Source organism: Schistocerca americana, chromosome 4, assembly GCF_021461395.2.
Source record: "Schistocerca americana isolate TAMUIC-IGC-003095 chromosome 4, iqSchAmer2.1, whole genome shotgun sequence".
NCBI classification, from domain to species: Eukaryota; Metazoa; Arthropoda; class Insecta; order Orthoptera; family Acrididae; genus Schistocerca; species Schistocerca americana.
This window is the reverse complement of record NC_060122.1, coordinates 606,622,917-606,645,634: the sequence shown is the minus strand read 5'-3', so window position 1 is coordinate 606,645,634 and position 22,718 is coordinate 606,622,917. Positions and strand designations below refer to the sequence as shown.

Below are 22,718 nucleotides of genomic sequence, written 5' to 3'. Positions count from 1 at the left end.
AGGCGACACAAAAAGAACTGTTTGCTAATTTTACCAGTCCCAATCAAAGGGCTGCAATTTAGGCAAACGTCAGTCTCGCCACAACAGGACACATATGGAACACGAAAATAAGCCGCATGGTTTACTGGAATCATCACGAAAGAAAACTAATAATTTGGGGAGGAAACCCATCATTATAGACAGTTTCACAAAGTCGGTCATACGACAAACGATTGAGGATTTTTACATAAACCAAAACCTAGTGCCGACATTATGGAAATTGCTTACTGTTGTGAAACAAAAAATAGATTTTCCTTGGCAGAAAGATGTTTTACAAAAGACACTGCGTGAAATGGTATTTCCCTGGAAAAGATCTGTAAGTAAACGAAAGATTCTGGTAAAGAGATGTAAGTACCTGATCCAAGTGTGGAAATTAAGGGAGCTAGGCAGAAAATTCTTTTACATTGATGAAACTTGGGTGGAAAACAACATTACTTACAGAAAATGTTGGCAGGGCTCTGGCGAATATGGCATTATGGACACTGTTAGCGGAAGCAATAGGACCATACTGGTCAATATTGGATCAAAAGATGGGTTATTACCCAACACACAGTTGATTTATAAACCAGGATGTGCAACAGGATACTACCATGGGCAAATGAACGACGAACATTTTTCAGATTATATATCGACTAAAGCAATTCTGAATCTGCCACCGAACTGTGCTGTTTATTGGAGAACGCTTCACATTACAACAAGGAGCATAATCAAGCTCCAATTAGCTCTTCGAATAAGAGAGAGATGATTTACTGGTTATTAAATAAAGTGGAAGCTGATTCTTCAGTGTAAAAAACAAAATTATTTATTTAATTAAACAACGTAAGCTGGAGGAAAAAGTATTTGAAATTAATAAAATACTTGAAGCTCATGGACACATTGTGCTGCGACTTGCACCATACAACTGTGACTTAAATCCAATTGAAATGGCGAGGGCAAAACTCAAAAATTTCGTCAGAGGAAGAAATATTTTTGGAGATATTTGCATGACGAAGTTGCTACAGTTGGTGAAAGAAGGTATGTAGCCATTTTATGAGCTCCTATTTTTTATTCGAAACTAAATTTTACAGTAACCGAAAAATAGCATATACAAATACTTGTCCCGATTGTTACAGCTTTTGAAACGATAACTCAAGATGACTGGAGTGCATACTGCCTCCACCTGGAGAAACTCGAAAGACAGCACTGGGTTAAGGATGGGCTATTGGGGATATACTAGATGCCATAGTTATTAATTTAGAAAGTAACGACGACGACGACGACAGTGACACTATTGATGATGACCTCTAAAATACGATGTAGTAAACAGGCAATGAATAATTTCTTAAAAATTACATTGTGTGTCCTTTCAAGGGTGACTATGCTCATACGCTATAAATTTTCTTTTGGTAGAAACATACTACATGGTAGTAAAAGTGTTAAACAGTTTTCCAAGACAAATACACCCAAATGTGGTCCAATGCAATAAATACCTTTATCACTAGTTGTAAAAAATCAGTAATAATATAAGAACTTCATAGTAAATTTAATTAACTCTTCGCTAGTAGAATGTGATTCAATACTTAAAACCTTTGATGCTTATGGAACAGTAGCATTTCAATGTATTCTGTCACAAAGTCTCGGAGATGCGTTCACATATTACTTTTTACTTTTGGTAAGAACTTTATTTGTTAATCTACAACAATGTTATCCTCTTCAAAATATTCCCCACTACAAACCATACACTTATGACAGTGCTTTTTCCAATTCCCAAAACACTTTAGGAACTGTTTCCTCGGTATAATTTATAGGTCTCTTAAGTATTCATTTTGAATCTCATCCATGCTTGTAAAAACGCTGTCCTTTAAGGCGTGCTTTGAAATGTTTATACCACTTGTATGCCCTTGGTATACTCAGACTCGCCAAAAGCAATACTGAACATTTCTAAAAATTTGATACACTTTATTCCATTCTTATAACAAAATTTAATACAGAATCTCTAATCTATTTTTATGCAAAACAAATAATCGATGCTGCTACCAAAACACAGAAACCTTTTTGACAACTGACAACAGAGTAAGTACCAAATATGCATAACATTGTACAGATACTTTTCAGACTTGTTCATGAAGACAGGCAAAAAGAGTTATACAACACAAGAAATTATAAATTTCTGGTTACTTTTTAAACACTCTTCGTATTGCAAGAATTGCTAAGTTTCAATGCAGCCCTTCAAAGGAAACTCCTAAGTTTTAGTAGAAACACAAAGTAGGAACAAACTTTAAATTCTACAGATTGACTGCACTATATGGGATTCGCTTTACGAATAGCAATAGAGGAACATACATTGACATGAACAGGCATTCGGTTCTATGTTTGTAATAGAATTCTGACTTCCGTTCTTTGTTAATATTATTTACTCTATAATGTTGTGTTTCGGAAGAAGCTATCGTCTTTTGTAATCCTTATAGTCTTAACGCATTTGTCTAAAAATAAACGCTGCCGGAACGTATCTGTACACGGCATCGCCACAGATTTAAAGTGCATGCCGCGGCAGGGTCAGCACTACGTTGTGAAACAGCCTGTAGAAGCGCCTTGTGACGTAGCTGGGTAGGCAGAGTGGGGACTCGCTCGCTCGCTCTTCAGTTTACCGACAGACTATAGGACTGCCCTTGATAGGTCACGGGAGAGCTACACAAAGGAAGGAGCTACTACAGTTGCAGGGAAAGTCCATGCTCAATAGTGCCGAAACAAAATGACAATGCAATATTAGTTGGAGGTAACTTTACTGTACCGAGTATAGACTGGGGCATCTATGGATTCATTGCATGGGATACAGGGCATTCTTGCAAAGTACTTTGAACACATTTTCCAAAAATCATCTGGAGCAGGTATTTGGAGAGTCCACATGCAAAGCAAATATTTTAGACCTGTAGCTACAAACAGGCCTGACCTTATCAACAGTGCCAGCGTAAAGACAGCAATTAGTGATCATGCACCACAGCACCTTCGCTTACTAAAGTTGATAAATCAATCAAGGAGGCTAAGAGAGCATTTTTGCTAGCAAAAGCAGACAAGCGGTTGTTACCATCCAACTCAGACAATGAACAGACACTATTTAGTTCCTGTATATTGAATGGAGAGCAATTATGGGCAAAGTTTAAACAGACTGTAAATGAAACTGCAGAGGAAACAAAGATTGATGCACTCCCAGTTCAAAAGAGAGTACACAAACGACAACGGGCTGAAGCTAGAAGGGATGCATGCATCTGTAAAAAGATCAATGCATGAAGTATACAACAGCTACCACCACCATACCTCAACAAAAGATCTTGTCAAGAATTTGAGAAAATTCTGGTTCTACATAAAATATCTAAATGAGTCAAAGGCTGCTATTCATTCACTCATTGACCAATCTGTTACGGCAATAGAAGATTCTAAAAGAATGCTGAAGTTTTAAAATGGTAGTTGATGGTTGGAGATACAAGATCATTGTTACAGGTAGTCTGCAAAAACCAGTTCATAGATATTGGCCACTGATGAATCGTGTATACAATTGGAGATAACCTTCCTCAGCATCAGTTAAGGCCTGACGATGGTACAGAAGCACCAAAACTGGTGGCCATATAATAAATAAGATCATAAGGACAGCTGCAGGTGTTACATAAATGAATGGCCGAAGTCCCTCAAAACTCAATCAGAAGGATGGACATACAAAAACCTTTGAATTTCACATTTAAGAATTTTTTTCATGAAGGAGGATCATAAAAACACACCTTGCACAGACTCCTGTATGGATGACATAGTAATAGGCATTCTTGGCACAGAGAAGCAACTGAAAAGAGCTGAAAACAAATAAGTCACCAGGTCCAGAAGGAACCCCAATTCAGTCTTACAAAGAGTACTCCACAGCATAGGCCCCTTACTTAGCTTGCATTTATCGGGAATCTCTCGTTCAACACAAAATCCCAAACGACTGGAGAAATGTGCAGGTGACTGTTGTATATAAAAAAGGTAAAAGAACAGATCCACAGAATTACAGACCAATATCTTTAACACTGATTTGCTACAGAATTCCTCAACATATTTTCAATTCAAATGTAATAAATTTCCTTGAGACAGAAAAGCTTCTGTCTACAAATCCGTATAATTTTAGAAAGCATCGCACATGCAAGACTCAGCTTGCCCCTTTCTCACATGATATTCTGCAAACCATGGATCAAGAGCCACAGGCAGATGCCACATTCCTAGATTTCTGGAAAGCATTTGACAAGGTGCCCCACTGCAGACTACTGATGAAGGTATGAGCATATGGAACAGGTTTCCAAATATGTGAGTGGCTTGAGGGCATCTTAAATAAGAGAATCCAGTATGTTGTTCTTGATAGCCAACATTCATCAAGAGGGCCACAGGGAAGTGTGATAGGACCAATATTATTCCCTATATACATAAATGATCAGGGTAAGCAGTGCCTGTCTGCTGATGATGTTGCGGTGCACGGGAAGGCGTCGTCATTAAGTGACTGTACAAGGATACAAGATGATTTAGAAAAACAAAATGTAGTTGGTGTCAGACACAAAGCTTAATAATCTGTCAAATGACACCTGCTAGTCATTTTGACCATGGTGAGTGACAGCAGGCAAGAGTTTCAAGTACACAAGAGTGGATAAACTGCCCTGATCATGCTCATCTACTAACAGAGTTGAAAGAAATAACACACACCTTTACTTGTTTTGGAGAAAATTCACATTCTAACTTTGACACAAAGGAGTTGGCCTATTAAACTAAAATCTCAGTAGAATTTTGTATCTCATAGAGGACGGCAAACAATTTGCGGCTTGAAAGTGAGAAAGGTGTGCTCTCAGCACAAAGGAAAAACCAGGGCAAAGTTATTTCTGACAGAATAAAGAATTAAGTACTTGAATTTTTGGAGGATGACAAGGCTCTGCTCTAGAATGGGACTTTGTTTCTGTCTGAAGTGATGGAATAAAATTCAAGAAAATAAATGAATTTTGCTAAGTAATTTGAGGGAAATGTTCACTGCTTTTATAAAATTGTGTGAACTAAGGACAAAATTGTGTCGCTATTGGTTCTTCAATAGGCAATGGCAAGGAAAGCATTTCTGAAGAAGAAAAATTTGTTAACATCGAGTATAGATTTAAATGTCAGGAGGTCGTTTCTGAAAGTATTTGTATGGAGTGTAGCCATGTATGGAAGTGAAACGTGGATGATAAATAGTTTAGACAAGAAGAGAATAGAAGCTTTCGAAATGTGGTGCAACAGAAGAATGCTGAAGACTAGATGGGTAGATCTCACAACTAATGAGGAGGTATTGAATAGAATTGGGGAGAAGAGGAGCTTGTGGCACAACTTGACTAGAAGAAGGGATTGGTTGGTAGGACATTTTCTGAGACATCGAGGGATCACCAATTTAGTATTGGAGGGCAGCGTGGAGGGTAAAAATCATAGAGGGAGACCAAGAGATAAATATACTAAGCAGATTCAGAAGGATGTAGGCTGCAGTAGGTACTTGGAGATGAAGAGGCTTGCACAGGATAGAGTAGCATGGAGAGCTGCATCAAACCAGTATCAGGACTGAAGACCACAACAACAACAACAACAACAACAACATTGGTTCTTCAAGTATCCGATCAGTGTGTGTTAACACAATTCATCAAAATGTCACACTGATGCCTGCCAGTAGCATCTCTGACAAAAACTACAAATTTTTTGATATTTTTTATAGTGTGTAATACTGAAACAGAAGCTTACACACTGCATCAATGCAAGTATAGTCCTGGAAGAAATTTACTTGAATCACACCTTACTGATTGGTACAAGTATATTAATTCTGAAAAAAAACTGTAAATACAAACAGTGTATCAAAACAAGCATGCATCATTTGAAACTAAGCAACTTAAAGCAGACAATGGTGTCAGAGAGATGGCTTCAAAAATACCTGACCTAACCATCCACCACTTTGTTTCAAAAAGTCAGAAACAGTATCCGAAAACTGTGAAACAAAAGGGTCAGCTTCATGATGTAATTGTACAGTCAGATTTTCAAAATAATTACACATTTGTTGCTCCAGATGCTATCCAAGATTTTCACTGGGTAAACAATCAAGCCATGGTGCATCTCACTGGTGTATACTTTATTGAAAATGAGCAAATACAATGTCAAAGTTTTTTTGAATAGTTAGTGATAGACTAAGGCATGTTACATTTGCATTCATTTTTTTAAGCCATTGACTACGAAAACTTGTGGTTCTACTGAATTTACTGCAATAAGTGACAGCAATGGGTCTGGAGTTCACTACAAAAAATTCCTAAATTTCACCAATCTCTGCCATCAGCCCAAATATTTTGTTGAAAATGGTGAGTGGAACTTTTTTGGGTCAGTTTATGGAAAATTTCCAGTAACTGAATTGGAAGCACTGTAAAACAATTGGTTCAATGAGTTAGCTGACAGCATCCAAAGGAAAACTGAACCATCACACCTTCTGATTTGTACACCTCCTGTGAACAAAAACTGAGAAATATTGAACTCATTTTTGTTGAGATGGTACAAATTGAGTCAGCAAGATCTACTCACGAAGCGTTTCCTTTGACTTCAAAAATTACAAGAACAAGAAAAAAGCATCAACTTTTGCAATTAGTTTGTACAAAATTCAATTGAAAAAGGTGTCTGTGGACTTGTAATCAGTTTCCAATACATCCAAACCGAATGATAATCCCTCATAACTCATGGTTCAACACTGTAACAAGAGTAGCATTTGCATGCTGGTGGGAAGGTATCTTTCAGGATAATTCATAACCTTCACCCATCATTGTGGGCTCTTTGATATTGGCATGTTCAGAAAGACGATACTGGATCTAAAAATCAGTATTTTATCAAAAATCTACCAATGCATTCTAAAACACTGCTGCATTGATAATAAAGTTTCCCAGATGCAAGCATTACAAAAGTGGATGAAAAATTTAAAAAGATTATTGTACTATCATCATTTTTCATGAATGTTAGTATTTTGACTTGAGAGCCATAAAGATAGTCAAATATGACATTTGGGAACCTCTTCTAAGAACCCCCAAAGACTTGGGTACCTACATACGAAACCCACACAAGCAACCAATGAGCATACTTGATCACCCAGAAAAAATCTCCTTATCTACATCTGGACTTGCCTGTGTATCGGGAATGGCTCCTTGGTGACAGGATGCTAGTTTTTTGTCACCTGGTAGTTGCAAAAGTCGCTATGGACCAATGGAAGGTTTCAATTTCATTGTGACTGAAAACTACTTTAAACAAATTACTGTTTTACACTGCACATGACACTGACTTGGATGAGAAACTTACAGATCTGCAAAGAAGAAAGTGATCTTGGAAATCTGACATTTTATTTTTAAAAAAATTCTATGAAATAGGAAATTGAGTAACTATATTTAAATATACAGACTTTGCAAAGAAGATGAACCTGTCACATTAGAATTAAGATGGGAAGATGGTCTCCAACACATAAGTGTGTCTTTCACAATGTGACACATATGAGGTAAAAACTAGCAAATTAGGAGGACATATATCTCTTTCCTGTGTACTGAGTGAGGTGGAGTTTATTCTGAAGACTGATCTCAGAAATTACTGTAGGGATTTTGACATAGTTTTCACTAATAGACTAAGTCACAACGAACATTTGTGTATAAAATATATAAATATTTTGTACAAATTGGCTGAACTATAACAAATTAAAGTCTCCTGACATGTTTTTCTGTTTGTACATGAAGGCTAATCTCAAGAACTAATGGAAGGATTTTCATAAGGTTTTCATTAATAGCTAGACTGAGTCATGATAGATGTTTGTGTGTATCATTTCTAATTATTTTGTGTACATTGGTTGAACTGTGATATGAAAGTCCCTTGCCAGTAAAGCGACTCCTTACCGAAAAGTCGAGGTGTTGAGTTGACAATAGGCACACACAAAAGAAGGAAACTCAACAGCTCTCAGAGTTATCCTTTGACAAGCTAAAGCAAAATGCACAAATATACACACGCACTCTCATATACATGCACACATATCTATGTCCCGACATGGGGCTGGTTAGACTGACAGTGCAAACAATCTTTTGCAGCAGGCTGATTGGTTGTGTTCTGTGGGTAGTGTCAGTTGGGGTAGGTAAACAGAGAGGGACTAGGAGCTGAATTGCTAGTCGCTCAGGGAGAAAGAGGGGGGCGGGGGCAGTTTTTCAGCTATGAATGTGGTAGGGAGGGGTGGCAGATATATGAGCTGGCACAATTGTAGAGGCTGCTGGGAGGGGCATAGGCTGAAGGCAATATGGGGACCTGAATTGGGAAGGGGCAACAGGATGGAGGAAAAGGAAACTGTCGGGTGGAGAGTGTTGAGCAGTGGGTTAGATGAGATTGAGACCAGGATGATTATGGGAGTTGAGGATGTGTTGTAATGATAACTCCTATTTACATAGTTCTAAAAAGTTGGTGATGGAGGGAAGTATCAAGAGTTGCGAGATAGCCAATGAAATTGAGCATGTTGTACTCATAGGCATGTTGTGCCACCATGTGGTAAACTTTCTTCTTGACAACAGTCTGGTGGTGGTCATTCATCCTGGTGGACAGCTGGTTGGTAGTCACACCAAAATAAAAGGCTGTGCAGTCTTTGCAGCAGAGTCTGAATGGCCACAATAAAACTGTTTTCAAGAACAAAGTTTACCAGCCAGTGGTATAACATGCAGCTGAGTACAACATGCTCAATTTCAATGGCTACCTCACAAACCAAGCCATCTTGATACTTCCCTCCACCACCAGCTTCTCTAAATTATGCAGATGGGAGTCATCCTTACAACACATCCTCCGCTCTCATTATCATCCTAGCCTCAATCTCAAATAAAATCTCCTCCTAAGTCATGTCGCTTTCAGTGTATGCCACTTTCCACCGGCTGCTACAATCACGTCTCCCCCCCCCCCTCCCCACCCACCCTCATTCTAGCTATTCTAGCTCGTCAAAGGATAACTGAAAGCTAGCAAGTTTTCCTTCTTTTGTGTGTGCCTATCGACAACTTAACGCTTCTGCTTTTCAGTGAGTGGTCTCTTTTAATCCTAAAGTACTTAAATTCTACAAGAACTTTTCTACAATATTTAGTTACCTGCCAAGTTTTTCTATCTGTACGTGAACGCTAATCTCAGAAACTACTGTAAGGATTTTGATACAGTTTTCACTAATAGACAGACTTATTCTTGGGGAAGGTTCACGTATATAATTTATTACCACTATGCCAGACAAGTCGTCCAGCTGCACATACTTAAGTGCTAACCATGTGAAGCTGGTGTGGATTGTTAGTTAACACTAAGTGTTCATGCTGTTAACATTTATTTTATTATTTTCTTGTAATTTAAATGATTGTATGATGAAGCATGAGTTACTTGCTCATTTACAGGGAAAGAGAACAGGGCCATATAGAGTTTGAAGATTGCCTATACTAAGTACAGAACTTTCTGAGGATGTAGTTGGATATTAAAAAGCAAGTACATCAACCATTAAGATTTATATTGTACTGATTCTTGTCCCTAGTGCTATATTTGACTTTTACATTTGAAGTCATTTTCTGGAGCAAATGTGAAGGTAAGTGGTAAGTTTCAGGGCACAGAGTGCAGCAGGCTTGAAACAGTTGAGATAAAAGTTGCTGGCCTGTTAGCATAGAGGGAAAAGCACATTGGCAACTGTCACAGAGCAAAGGGCCTAGGAATAAGATTCTAAGAATGCTTTAATGGTATGTTTTGGCATGTCTAATTTATAATGAAAATCAGTCATGTTTTATTATTCATTTCAAAAGAAGAAAAATAAATTTGAGTCTAACAACCCATCATCTATGATGTAATTAAAGAAGAAACTTGAGCTTTGATTGGACATCGATAGGGAATGAAACTGTTCATGTCCTTTTGAAAGGAATCATCACAGAATTTGCCTTGATCAATTAATGGAAACTGTGGAAAACCTGAATCTGGATGTCTGAACAGGTCTGGAGCTCACCTCTTCTCACATGGAAAAAAAAAAAAGAGATCAGGGATTAGCGTCCAGTCTTTGTTATTAAAAGCAAATCACAATCTAAGATTGAGAATGAAATCAGATGTGCCTTTTTGAGGGTACTATCTTTGCATTTGTAATTAACTGAGTCATGGAAACCATAGAAAACAAAAAATGGAAAATCCAGGATGGAATGGAACAACAGATGCTGAGTTGCAGATAGGAATAACAAATGACTGTCAGAAAATAAGCATTCGGCCAACAAGGCTGAAAGTTTATTTTGTGACAGTCTTTTTGTTGTGCCTCTCTGCGACTCAGCATCTCTGCTATATGATGAGAAGCAACTATCCTTTTCATAATATTGTTACAAACCATAGAGAATTAAATTTTGGATGGGCAGACAGGGAACTGAATCTAAGTTCAGTGTTTTACCACTTCACCTCATCACTCAGTTCCTTCTAAATACAAATATAGTGTCATAACCACTGTGCCACCTTAATTGGTGGCTCACTTCAGATAGCAAATGTATTAAGATTAGAAGTCATTCTGAGGAGGTCGATACTGTAATATTAAACACATAATAAACTCAAGTTTACTGTCTACTTCAAGACTAATCAAAAAAATAATTTACAGTAGAGAGTGTTCAAGCATATGTCCTAACTAATTAATACTGGACTATGATTATTCATGAAGAATGTAAAGACATTTAAAGATTCTGCAACAAATTTAATTATGAGTGAAGAGAGAGGAAAAAGGAACAACAAGAACATTCAGATCATACAACTCACTTTCTGGCCAAAGAATCTTTCAGTGCAAAGAAGCTCATGATGCAACAAAGAAACTATTATCACCTTTTTCAGTAAAATTGCTCTGCATTCCACTTTCAGCTGCCTGCGTTGACCCAGAAGCTGTAAATTTATGACTGATTTGGCCAGTATTCAGACCAGAGCTCCTGCTGACACCAGTTTGTTTTTTGGCATTGACTTGATCACAAGAAGCACTTGAATCTTCAGATTCCACCCAACGTCGCTTTAACTTAACTCTGCCAGTTCCTTGCACTTGAGATTTTCCTTGTTCATAATTTATATTGTTTCTACTAATATTAAGCCTGTTGTTCGAACAGCTAGAATTGTCTGATGTTTCATGACTGCCACAAACCGTTTCATCAATTGTCAACTCAGGATATGTAGGCTCTTCTTTCACAAAGCGACCTGTATTTAATGAAGTAGGAACCACCTTAGCCCCAGAAATAGGAGCACATCTTTCATTCGTCATTGTAATAGTCCTCTGTTCATGTGGATTGTCAGGTGACTTGGTATCAGAATTTGTACTCATACATCCAACCTGTGAAATAAGAGCTGTACTGATGTTACTGTATCACAACAGGCATGCATAAATTTAATAACACAAATATTTAATGGTTTTAAACAACAAAAGATTTGATACTGTGAGTTACAGTATTAACATATATGGTATGGAAATATAAAGTAAATAAAAATTATGACTGACACCAGCAAATCTTTTGACGTTAAAAGAAATTATTGATTTTGTGATCACGGATTTTCTACAATGTTTTGTAATGGATAAAACAAAACTAAATTTTTCCTCTTTTATAGATTAAATGTCACATAGACACTTATAACAAATAATACAGATTCATACTACACCGAGAAACAAATCATGGTAAGCACAGTTCTCAGTTAGGGAAATAATTTATTACACAGAAAAAATAAGTTCTACATTAGAAAGCATTTTGTTACTAGAATACAGAATACAAATAGATGTCATGAAGCTCTAAGGCTGTAAAAGAACCTTTGCCAGATATAGTGAGACAGTATTTGAGCTTAAATGAAAAATGTTGTGTTTCAAGAATTGTTGCCATACAGATTTATTTATTAAAAGGTACATTAATATTTTATATGAAACTATACCTACAACAATAGTATTAAAACGAATGAAGTGAAGATGAAGACAAGTGAATCATATTCTAACAAATGAACGTTATTATTTAACTTAATTACATGAATAAAATCTGAACAAATAGTACAATAAAATTAAAAAAGATGACACATTAATTTTATAGAAATAATAACAAAAGTATTTCAACAACTTCATGTGCCTAACAATATTTTTTTTTGAAAATAAATCTTCATGGATGACAGAAAATCTGACTTTTTATTGTACAAATTTATTACTATGTTGACAGGTTTTGTGAAAACTGTAAAAAGGAGAACAATCAACAGAGTTATCATAGTAGTTAATATATCAGATTTGTACTCTGTAGAAATATAGTACAAAATGCCACCTGGCCACCTAGATTCAGGTTTACAGTGATTTCCACAAATTATTTAGAACCTTGCTGATACTTTTTTATATTAAAATGCAAAGAAGAAGAAGATAGATAATTTCCTTCTACATGTTCTCCAATTTGAATTCGTGATCAGCCTCTTACGCTGCTATCATCAGGAGGTCAATTAAATCCTAATCCACCTTTCAACAACAAGAAGGAAGAAATTTATTAAATTTAATCCATGTATGGACTATAACAATATAAAAAGATGTGTCCCAAATGAATATTTGGTAAAGTGCCAAAAATTATCACAAAGCCCCTATACTATGTTCTACTGAACAAAGTAGTTTTTGAATGCATACCACGAGATGTGAGTGGACAAGCACCACAATCTATTTCAAATATATTCAATGTGTGACAAATAATTTCAAATGTATTCAACATGTAACAAGTAAAATGAAAAAGTAGGCAATGGAGAAAATTGTATATGTACAAAAAAGTGCCATGAACACTTTTTATCCAAAGTCTACAAGGTTGCTCCTAGTGTAATAGAGCTTCATAAATGGATTGAAGGAAAGAGAGCACTTAAGACTCTATAATATCATTGATGCAGCAGTTGTCGTCTGTTACCCACAATCTGGAGAAAGTGGATTCACCTACAACATCAATATCAAATAGTAACATTGGTAAACACATCAAATTAATCCACTATAAAGCTGTTTATTCTCTACAAAAAAAATTAATCCACTATAATGCTGCATGTTCTCTACAAGATTGAAGTTATTTAATAGTGTATCTTGTGTAATTAGACATGGAGATCAGAAATGGTGTCTGTATTCCATTGGCACCAGGTCAAATGGGAAACCACCTGCATCAGATTTGATTTCTGTGTACCTACTGAGGATGATCCTGCACTACATGGTTTTCTCCTGGACTGTGATTTGAACTTATTTGTTACCTGTTGTCAATGTTTGGCTGGCACACGGACTTGTCTTTCTGCTTAATGCAGTACTATCTTTACTCAAAGTTCAACCAACAGTTGTGTTTTCAGTGACTGAACAGATTGCATATGGGTGCAGCGAAAGTGTGGTTCTTATTCATGTGTTTTCCAGTCAAACCTAAGTGTTCTTCTGTGTGAGTTAGTCAACAAACTTAGATAGAACTGTATCAGCCAATCAGTTTTTACCTCCAGACATTTTTAGTTTTCTGTATTTCCAGGAGAGTCAAAAGCTATCACATTCTGTGATTTATTTGTAAATAATTTATCCCTGATAACACTGGTGTTGTTCAAGAAGCTGATTTAGAACAATACCAATGGCGATTTTTTGGAACTGTAACCCACCCTGTACCAGAATAGGAATTGTCAGGCCATTTTACTATGTGTTTTAACCATGATGGCCAAGTAGTTTTGCAGACTGTAAACAGCAGCTCGAGCAGCAGCATGAGCTCATACAGAAGCTTACAAATCTGGCAGTCTACAACTGCTTCTGGTAATCCCAGAGCACTTGGGAGTGTATCAAAATCACTTATCACTTTATTGTCCAGCAAGGGATATGAAACATCCTGAGGACTTGTCAACTTTTCTATTACTTATAAACCTGCAGCTCTATTATCTTGGGGAAAAACTGGCCCCTTTATCTGATCCAGCATTGCTGCCCATTGGTACTATTCACTCACTTTTAAATGAACATCTTTCTACAAAAATGTGGAGGCCACTTGTTTCGAGTTCCTTCAACATTGTTAGACATCATACAGTTATGCGACACAGATCACAGACCTACAAGGCCTGAGCAGAATATGCAAGCTAACTTGTTCTTGTGGACTACCATTTGCAGCATTGTTAATACATGACGTGGGATTTGACTAGCAAGGGACAGTGAAGTATGTGCTCAAACTTTAGGACTTTATGACAGTCATGTCTTTGGCTGATGTTTTTCATATTTCTAACATTTTTGAAAGCTCTCAAACAGCTCAGGTTTACATTTACATGGGCTGTGAGACATCAAAACTGACATCTCAATTGGAAAATGGGGAATGACCTAACCTGTCTGCTGGTAAAATTGCAAAAATGTTGTGTGGTCTAAGTGCCACTGGAGTGGCTCCCACTTAAATATGCAGGAATAAAATGCAATGCCAGAACATTTTTCCATCTGGCCTCAGAGACATTTTCCCAGGCTGCCCAGTTGTCAGTACTGTTTTTCTACACATGATATTAGACGTAGTTGCCCACATCATCATGATGTTTGTCAACTGTGTTTTCAGCAGGGTCACAGAAAGATGTTTGTCAGAGCCAACCAAGCAGTCAGCAGTCAGGTGCACCAAAGCACATAAATGACATCAAAGCTTCAAGGGTACCACCACACTGCCTTACACTGTCAGCAAGGGTTCACCAACTAATGAACTGACTAACTTCATTAGTCATTGTCCTCATCCACCCAGCTCCTTCCCTGTTCCCATTCCAGCGCTACACAGCCCTAATTCCACCACCACACCTAGTCTTTTCATTTCTCTCCTTTTCCTTTACCCCCCTACCCACCTCTCTCACCTGCCCTCCGTCTAACCTGCAGCACTTCACTGGTTGCCACCCCTATCCTATTATCCCTCGCTCTCCCCCACCCAGTTGCCACTCCCATCATACACTGGTGCTACTGCTCGCAATGTGGCCCCAGTTGCCTCATACTGCAGTCATGTGTGTGTGTGTGTGTGTGTGTGTGTGTGTGTGGTCTATTTTTTATTTTTGACAAAGGCCTTACTGGCCGAAAGCTTTATTTATGAAAGTCTTTTTTTGTGTCTAGCTGCAACTCAGCATCTCCATTATATGGTGAGTAGGAAATTTCCTTCTCATAATATTGTTATATTCCATCCTGGATTTTCCATTGTTCAATACTGGACCATATAGAACTGCAAATAATGTACATGCAAGTGATCAAAATCCTTCTTTTCTTTATAGTACACAGAATCCTCCATGGAAAATGCTTTTGATTTGGATGCACATACAGTCGTTTGGTTTTCTATCTAGTATTTGGTCAACAAAATGCAGAATATTGTTCCATGCACAGACATTGTTTCTTTGTGTCTTGAACATGATTCCTTTTTTTTCCTGGACTGGGAATGATTTCTAATTTTTTTGCCCAGATTACATTAAAACAGTTGGCAGCACTGAAACATTTCAATGCCCACCAAGAGGTATCTGCCCCCAGAAGTTTTTCTTTTAGTGTTTTTCCAGAAAAGTCATGCTCACTTTAAAATTGCCAGGGGGTCTTATGACACCATCTCCAAACCCATCATCTGCATATGCTCGGAGACTCGACTCATCGGTCTCCACTGCTGCCCATTTTACTAAAAATTATCACTTGTATCAGCTGTTACATACAAGTGGGCTATACTAGTGTAGAAAGGAAAATGAAAACAAGAGTTCACAAGTACAAATGAGGACTCTCAACACTGCCACTAACGCATAAAACTGTTGGGCACAACATTTATTATGTACCAAAACAATGGCTAATCAGTTAACACAGAATGTTGTTCTGTTTATACACACATTTATATGTGACTCTTGAAGTTTTCCCGGTGTATCGAATATTCCACAAGATTTCCACAAGATTTTAATTTTAATATTGAAATTTTGCATTTTTCACGCATTCGTTTGCGCTCCATAGATACAGTAATATTGTAGAGGGCCTTGGAATCGACAGGTGGCGCGCATGCTACGGTAGCTTGCGCATGCATGCCTGCGGCACTTTTACGTATAAATAGAGCGACTTGCACTAGCAATCTCCAGTGTCAAACACTCGCCTGAAGATGGCTGTAAGGTTGTCAGCCGAAATATCGTGGAAAGAAGTCGATGAGATCCGGCTGCAATCCCAAAATCTTGTGGAATACATTTATATGTATTTGTATGAGGGCTGTTTAAAAAAAAAAAGTGATCATAATTTTTTTTACAGCTGTAATTTCTCGAACTAGAATTTCATCATATGATAATGTTGGCGATACACAGGTGTACAAAATATTTTGAAATTAATTACAAAGAAAGGTAGACCCAGCACTCCAGTTATTGCTCTTACAGAGAAAAACATCAAGATCATTGCTATCATTGTGAGGGACAATCAACTAATGTCCTTATGAACACTTGCTGAAATACTGAACATTGCATGGGGTGCCACACATAATTCAGTGGCAAAGATAGGTTTGAGCATGGTGGATTCCAAGACTGCTGATACCTGAACAAAAGAACATTCATGTGCACTTGAGTTGATGTTAGAGGAAGACCTAGAGTTTCTTTCAAAAGTAATCACTGCTGATGAAACTTGGTTACATCATTTTGATCCAGAGATCAAACTGCATGGCTCATTGTAGAAATCCCTTCATCAACGCCTCCTGGAAAGTGGTTGTTTCTGTTGGGAAAGTTATAGTGATCTAATTTTTCAAAACTTATGGAATGGTTTAGCAACATGTTCTAGCTCCACACACATCAGTAATGGACAATACTACAGGGTTTTTCTGAAAACTTTGCAAGTCCATATCAGGTGCCGAAGACCACATATCTAGGAAACAGGCTGGATGCTGCATCACAATAATGGACGTCCACGAATTGCAAATGTTGTTACTGAACACCGTGCAAAAATCAGTGTGAACTGCATCCCTCACCCACCCTACAACCTGGATTTAGCCCTGTATGACTTTTTTCTATTCCATAACCTGAAGAAACTCCTTCACGCAGCACATTTTCCATCATCAGAAGCAGTAGTGAAGGCAATTCTGAAAGACCTTTCGAAGAACTGTTTCAAACATGCTGGAACAAATTCACCGCATCCAAAGGAGATTGTTTTGAGAAGGACCATCAAAATTATGAGGATGAGTGAAGGTATGCTGTCAAAAAAAATTATGATCATTTTTCATTGAACAGCCCTCGTATGTACATATGTATGTACATTTACAAAACTTCTTTGAAGATTGCTGTAAACTTATTTTAATATTTAATCTATACTCAGAAAATGTCTCACAATTAAGTTGACATACACACATTTTCGACAAGTTACCAAATTTGTGACAACAGTACACGGAAATAGGACATGAGACGAAGTGTTTCTCTGAATGTAGATTAAATATTAAATTAAATTTACAGTACTCTTTCAAAAAGTTACTGAAATGAATGGTAGGTTACAACACTCTGTATTGACACAAAAACACAAGTTTCTGTGACCAAAAGAATACACAAACTGATAACCTTGATATACCTGTATATCTTAATAGTCTCATTTCATTAAATCTGTACATAGCAGTCTACCCTATGAAACGATAATGACTGCTAAAAATATGCCTGTTCTTACCTGTGTTGGTTAAAAACTATCTCAGTATCATTTAACAATGCTTACGAGCAATTCGATAAGTCTTGTGTCATTGGTTATTGTGACATTAAGAAGCTCCTGAGAGAGAATGGTCCACCATTTAGCTATTCCTAGGAGACCACCGGAAAGGATCATTAAGTTCAAGTTACAAAATATCATAGTATCACTATATCATCTGTATAGTATCAACATTAATTAGCTAAGTCAGAAGTATTTGGCAGACCATTCACTACAAGTCAATAGAATGTCATCCATAACATCAGGGTCCAGGCAAGAGTGACATTTGGTAAAAGCCAAACCTACAGCACTTGCATTCCTCTCACAACTGCCTCCTAAGGCTTGAATACACGGTACACACTTAGCTACATGGGCCTGAAGAGGTACTGTCTTTTCACATTCATAATATGATCCAAAAATGTCAGTTTCTGCCTCTGCATATTTTTCAGTAGTAGCAATTGAGAGGCCCGACAACAATATGTGGTGTTTGTCGCAAGGTCAAGACTTCTCGCGTGCTGTTGAAATTTCAACTAATGCAACAATTGCAATAGGCTCGATGTAGTTTCATGTGAACCGAGTTCGAGTCCTGGTCGAGGCACACATTTTCAACATGTCCCCAATGAAGTATATCAACGCCAGTTTGCAGCTAGGGTGTCCATTTCATTATCATTTCGTTTCTAGCAAAGCTGCATGGTTATCAACGGTAACTGTTCTTTCAGGAACAGATACTACTGTCATATATAGTTAAAATATGGCTTCCCGGCCATTGACCTTCTTGTGCGAACGCACACGCTATGCCCGAACTCGTACTGCACTTGGTAGATTAATCTGCCACGAGTAATGAGTATGATGGGCAAACATCTATTAGGCGCACTATGAATGTAGTGGTATGGACATGTTGGGAATGTGGGTCTCAAAGAGAGCGTGCCAATGGATAAGTCCCTGCAGGCACACTATCCTCTGTGCCCTCAATGGCTCAGATGGATAGAGTGTCTGCCATGTAAGCAGGAGATCCCCGGTTCGAGTCCTGGTCGGGGCACACATTTTCAACATGTCCCCAATGAAGTATATCAATGCGGGTTTGCAGCTAGGGTGTCCATTTCATTATCATTTCCTCTTTAATAGTGTCTGCAATGGAAATTATTTGATTCTTAGCTGAAGTTGCATGAGGTAGTATAGCCTCCACATCAACTTCACTGCCCACTTCAGTTCCTACACGTACAAGTGCTTGGGTTACCTATCTGAAACCTGAGCCATGAACCATACTGAATGGTCTAAGGTCTTCACGGCACGTAATTACCACTGAATCACAAACTGTACACTTGGAGGTCACAGGAACATAATAGTGACATTGCTCTGTGCCCCATTTTCATTTGGTGGAGCACTTTTTTTCTCACAGTGGAGTTGGCATTAACAAGAATACAACAATTTTGTTTGCACTTTGCAAACTATGTACGTGGGCTACAGCATTGAACTTTTTCCAGGCATCAGTCTTACTCTTGTGGAGCACATTTACAACTGTATTCACTGCATCACTTAATTTTTATCTTATTCCATCCAAAATCTCACAAAACACAGCTTCATTAGAGGTCTCTAATCCCAAGAGTAGGCCATTTTCACCCTGACAGTGCCACACTACATCAACAAAATCATGCTCTCAATTTCCATAGTAAGTTACACTTCATCTCACACTCTTGCACGCTTCAGCAAGAAGGAACCAGTCAACAATTATTAGCATGCAACCGCAGCGCCACTGTACTCAGACTGTTCACACATGCGGAACTATAGCTAACCGGTACAGCATTGACATAACAGCAGCACCCTGATTTCTAATGTATTCAAACCCTCTATATTGAACTCACATTAACTGAATAAGAAAATTTACTGCCTTTCAGCATATCATTGTCTCCATGAAGCTCATGGTAGCCTGAGGTGTCATTGGCGAAGCATCAGATTTATTTTGTATCAGTGCACACATACACACACACACTTTGTGGCACATCAGATACAAACTGTGGATGCAGAAAATGGCACAGCAGTAGCAGTGCTTAAGCACTGTGCTACCACTCAACCTGAAGTTTTAAAGCCCATCACTGCTATAAGGATGGGTATCAGTCATCATGGGATGTTTCTTTCCAGACGTCCCCACTGCAGAGCCTACTCTTTGGTACAGGCCTGACATGCACATTGCTGTAAAAGCATTTCGCTGTTCATAGTGCATAATTTTATGGTACAGAGAAAAGAAAAATATGTCAAACATACAGCCTTACAAGCTCTATATTAATGTATTACATCTCTGAGAGTCAAAAAGGAAGCATGGGCTTTCATGCATTTATTACTGTTGGCTGACAATGGAAGACATTTGTAATCCCTCAACCCCCCCACCCCAACCCCCCCACCCCCCACCGCCGCCCAGAATTAGTGGTATAGGTTGCATATGGCTTATATACACCCCGTGATTGCTTATCCAGAAAGCTGCAGTATTTCCTTCCAGCGGTCAGCAAAAAGCAAAACAGCCAACCTAAGAGTCCTTCCAGCAGTTAGCAAATGGCAAAATAGCCAACCTGAGATAAATCACAAAATACAGCATTCAGCTTTAGGACAATATCATCCAAGTTCTGTTTGAATGAATCCCCAATATGTAGAAAAGCTCTGAACCACTGAATTACAAACACTCATCTAGTAACATGTAGTACACTTCAACACCCATACAGTAGTCTTTATGTATTGTGGCTTGACCAAATATGGCACCAAAATTGTTGGAGGAGCTATCCTAATCCATGATTGCTAAATCAATACCCATAACCCAATCCATGATTGCTAAGTAAATACCCATAACCCAATAATATAAGATGGAGGTGGATCCACTATACGTATGTATTGCTCCATGCATCTAAGACATGTTCAAAAACGTTGAAGTCAGGTAATTTAGGGGCACACTAGCAGCCTAATGTCCGTGTAGTAGTTTTCCCAAAGCATTTTGATGCAATTCCACAAGAACAGTGCATTTTGTTCAATTACTCCTTGGCCCATACCTTCCATGTGCACAGTGTTGTGGAGATGAGTGGAAAATAGTACATGTCATTCCATTTAAAAAAAAAACACCTCAGAACAGATATGCAAAACTTACTTACATTGATAAACCTGACTGCGTTTTGTGTACAAATTTGTTGTCTGTTTTTAAAGAAAATAACATATCTGCACGAATTAAGATGTATTTTCCAAGCAGCATTAAATCAAATAAATCTCAGCACAAGGTATCTGTCTATGAAATTCAAACGGCTGTATGTAGTAGTTCTCAAGTTGATGGTGTGTATTTTTTGGTCCCAGTAAAATCTTTAACATAGTCCACATTGTTATTGAGTAAAATGAATACACACTTACAGAATATCACAAAAGATTTGCAATGGGCTGAGTTCCAAAGTTAGATGCATTATGGAGACCCTTAAGGAATAGCACTCAGAGCTGGAAAAAAGTTCAACATGTGCTCAGTATGTTTGCATGGGAGAGGTCTCATTCAAGACATGTGGAAGGCCCTGCCTGAGGATAATGAAGGTTCATGGTGCAGTCATCTGAAATTTGTGGGCTCATATCAGAACCAATTACGCCTGTCACTTGGATTTTAAGGCATCTTCACTTCCTATGGAGAGCTGGTAAAAGTTGTGAAGACTACTAGTCTTGCTCATGAAGTGCAAGAAGAGCTTACAATTTGCAGTGTTGTATCCAGAATTGATGAGGGTCCTTTGCCAACTAGATGGTCTCACCCAGAGGCTCCATCAATTCTGTGACAACCTTCATTGCAGACTTCTGAACCGGCATTATGAAGTGGAGAATTGTAGAATTCCTTTTTTAGGTCAGGGGTGCACAACACAGAGGAAGCAAGTAATCAGGTAGCAAAATACATGTGGAGAGCACACTGTTGTTCTCACCCCCCTGCCCCCCACCCCAAGTGAGTGATAGTTTGAGGTCCTTAGAAACTGCTGTGCTCAAATTGTACTAGCAACCAAGAGCTGGATGAAACCTGAAGTAGAAAAGTCCAAAGTATTTAATGAGACACTGCACCTACATTGAACAGACAGGTTAGGCATCATAGGGGGCAAGGTGTCCATTGCAATCCCCAAAAATGTTATGGCCATTGAGTTTTAAACTGAGTCTAAAAACAGTGATGTTATCTGGATGGTAGGTCTAGGTTCACTCAAACTAATCATCAGATGTTTTTAGCAGCCACCCGATCCCATTGTAACAGTTGTCAAGTCATTCAAAGAAAGTTTACACTCAGCAGCCTGGAAGTATCCTGATCATTCGATATTAGTTGGAGACAACTTTAACCCACTGTGTCTACTGTGATGACAACAGATTAACTGCAGGTCATATGGGTAGACAGTCTCGCAAAGTAGTTGTGAATGCTCTCTCCATAAACTGCCATCAGCAACTAGTGCAACAATCCACATGCAATAGAAATTTTTTAGAAATTGTAGCTCAACAAAGCTGACTTTATCAAAAGTTTCAGAACAGAGACAGGGGTTGATGCTCATGATGTCACTGTACCCGTGACGGTTATAAAGTGAATAAATCCATTAAGAAGGAAAGGAGAGTCTTCATGCTGGGATGACTAGAAAAGGAGTCATTAGCATCCTATTTGGACACAGAATGGAAGTCATTTAGTTGCAATATGATGGACATAGAGAAATTTTGTCCGGTCTTTAAACAGATTCTAAATTGTGCTTGAGTGAAGTACATGCTGCATCAGTGGATTATGGATGAACGAGACCCTTCATCATTTAATAACCAAATTTGGAAGATGCTGAGGAAACAGAGATTGCTGTACGTTCAGCTCAAAATAGACATAGAAGTGTCAATAGCAAAACTTAGTAGAAATATGTATGTTTATAAAATTATCTATGTGCAAAGCACACAAAAACCTCTTACCGTCTTATGTTTCAAAAGATCTTTCTGAGAATCCTAGTAAAGTATGGTCCTATGGAAAATCACTTAGTGAGCCGAAAGCTTTTATTCTGTCACTCGTCAACCAGTC

At 38.1% G+C, this 22,718-nt stretch overlaps 1 protein-coding gene across 3 annotated transcripts in view; it reads right to left on the bottom strand.

Moving 5' to 3' along the window:
* The window catches only part of LOC124612647 (transcriptional protein SWT1), a 284,350-nt gene that overhangs the window by 229,523 nt on the left and 32,109 nt on the right, over positions 1–22,718 (bottom strand). For all 3 annotated transcript variants that reach the window (XM_047140954.1, XM_047140952.1, XM_047140953.1), the window contains one exon: positions 10,900–11,392. In XM_047140954.1, coding sequence (XP_046996910.1) covers positions 10,900–11,383 — 484 coding nt within the window. In that variant the 5' untranslated portion in view covers positions 11,384–11,392. The remainder of the gene's footprint in view (positions 1–10,899; positions 11,393–22,718) is intronic.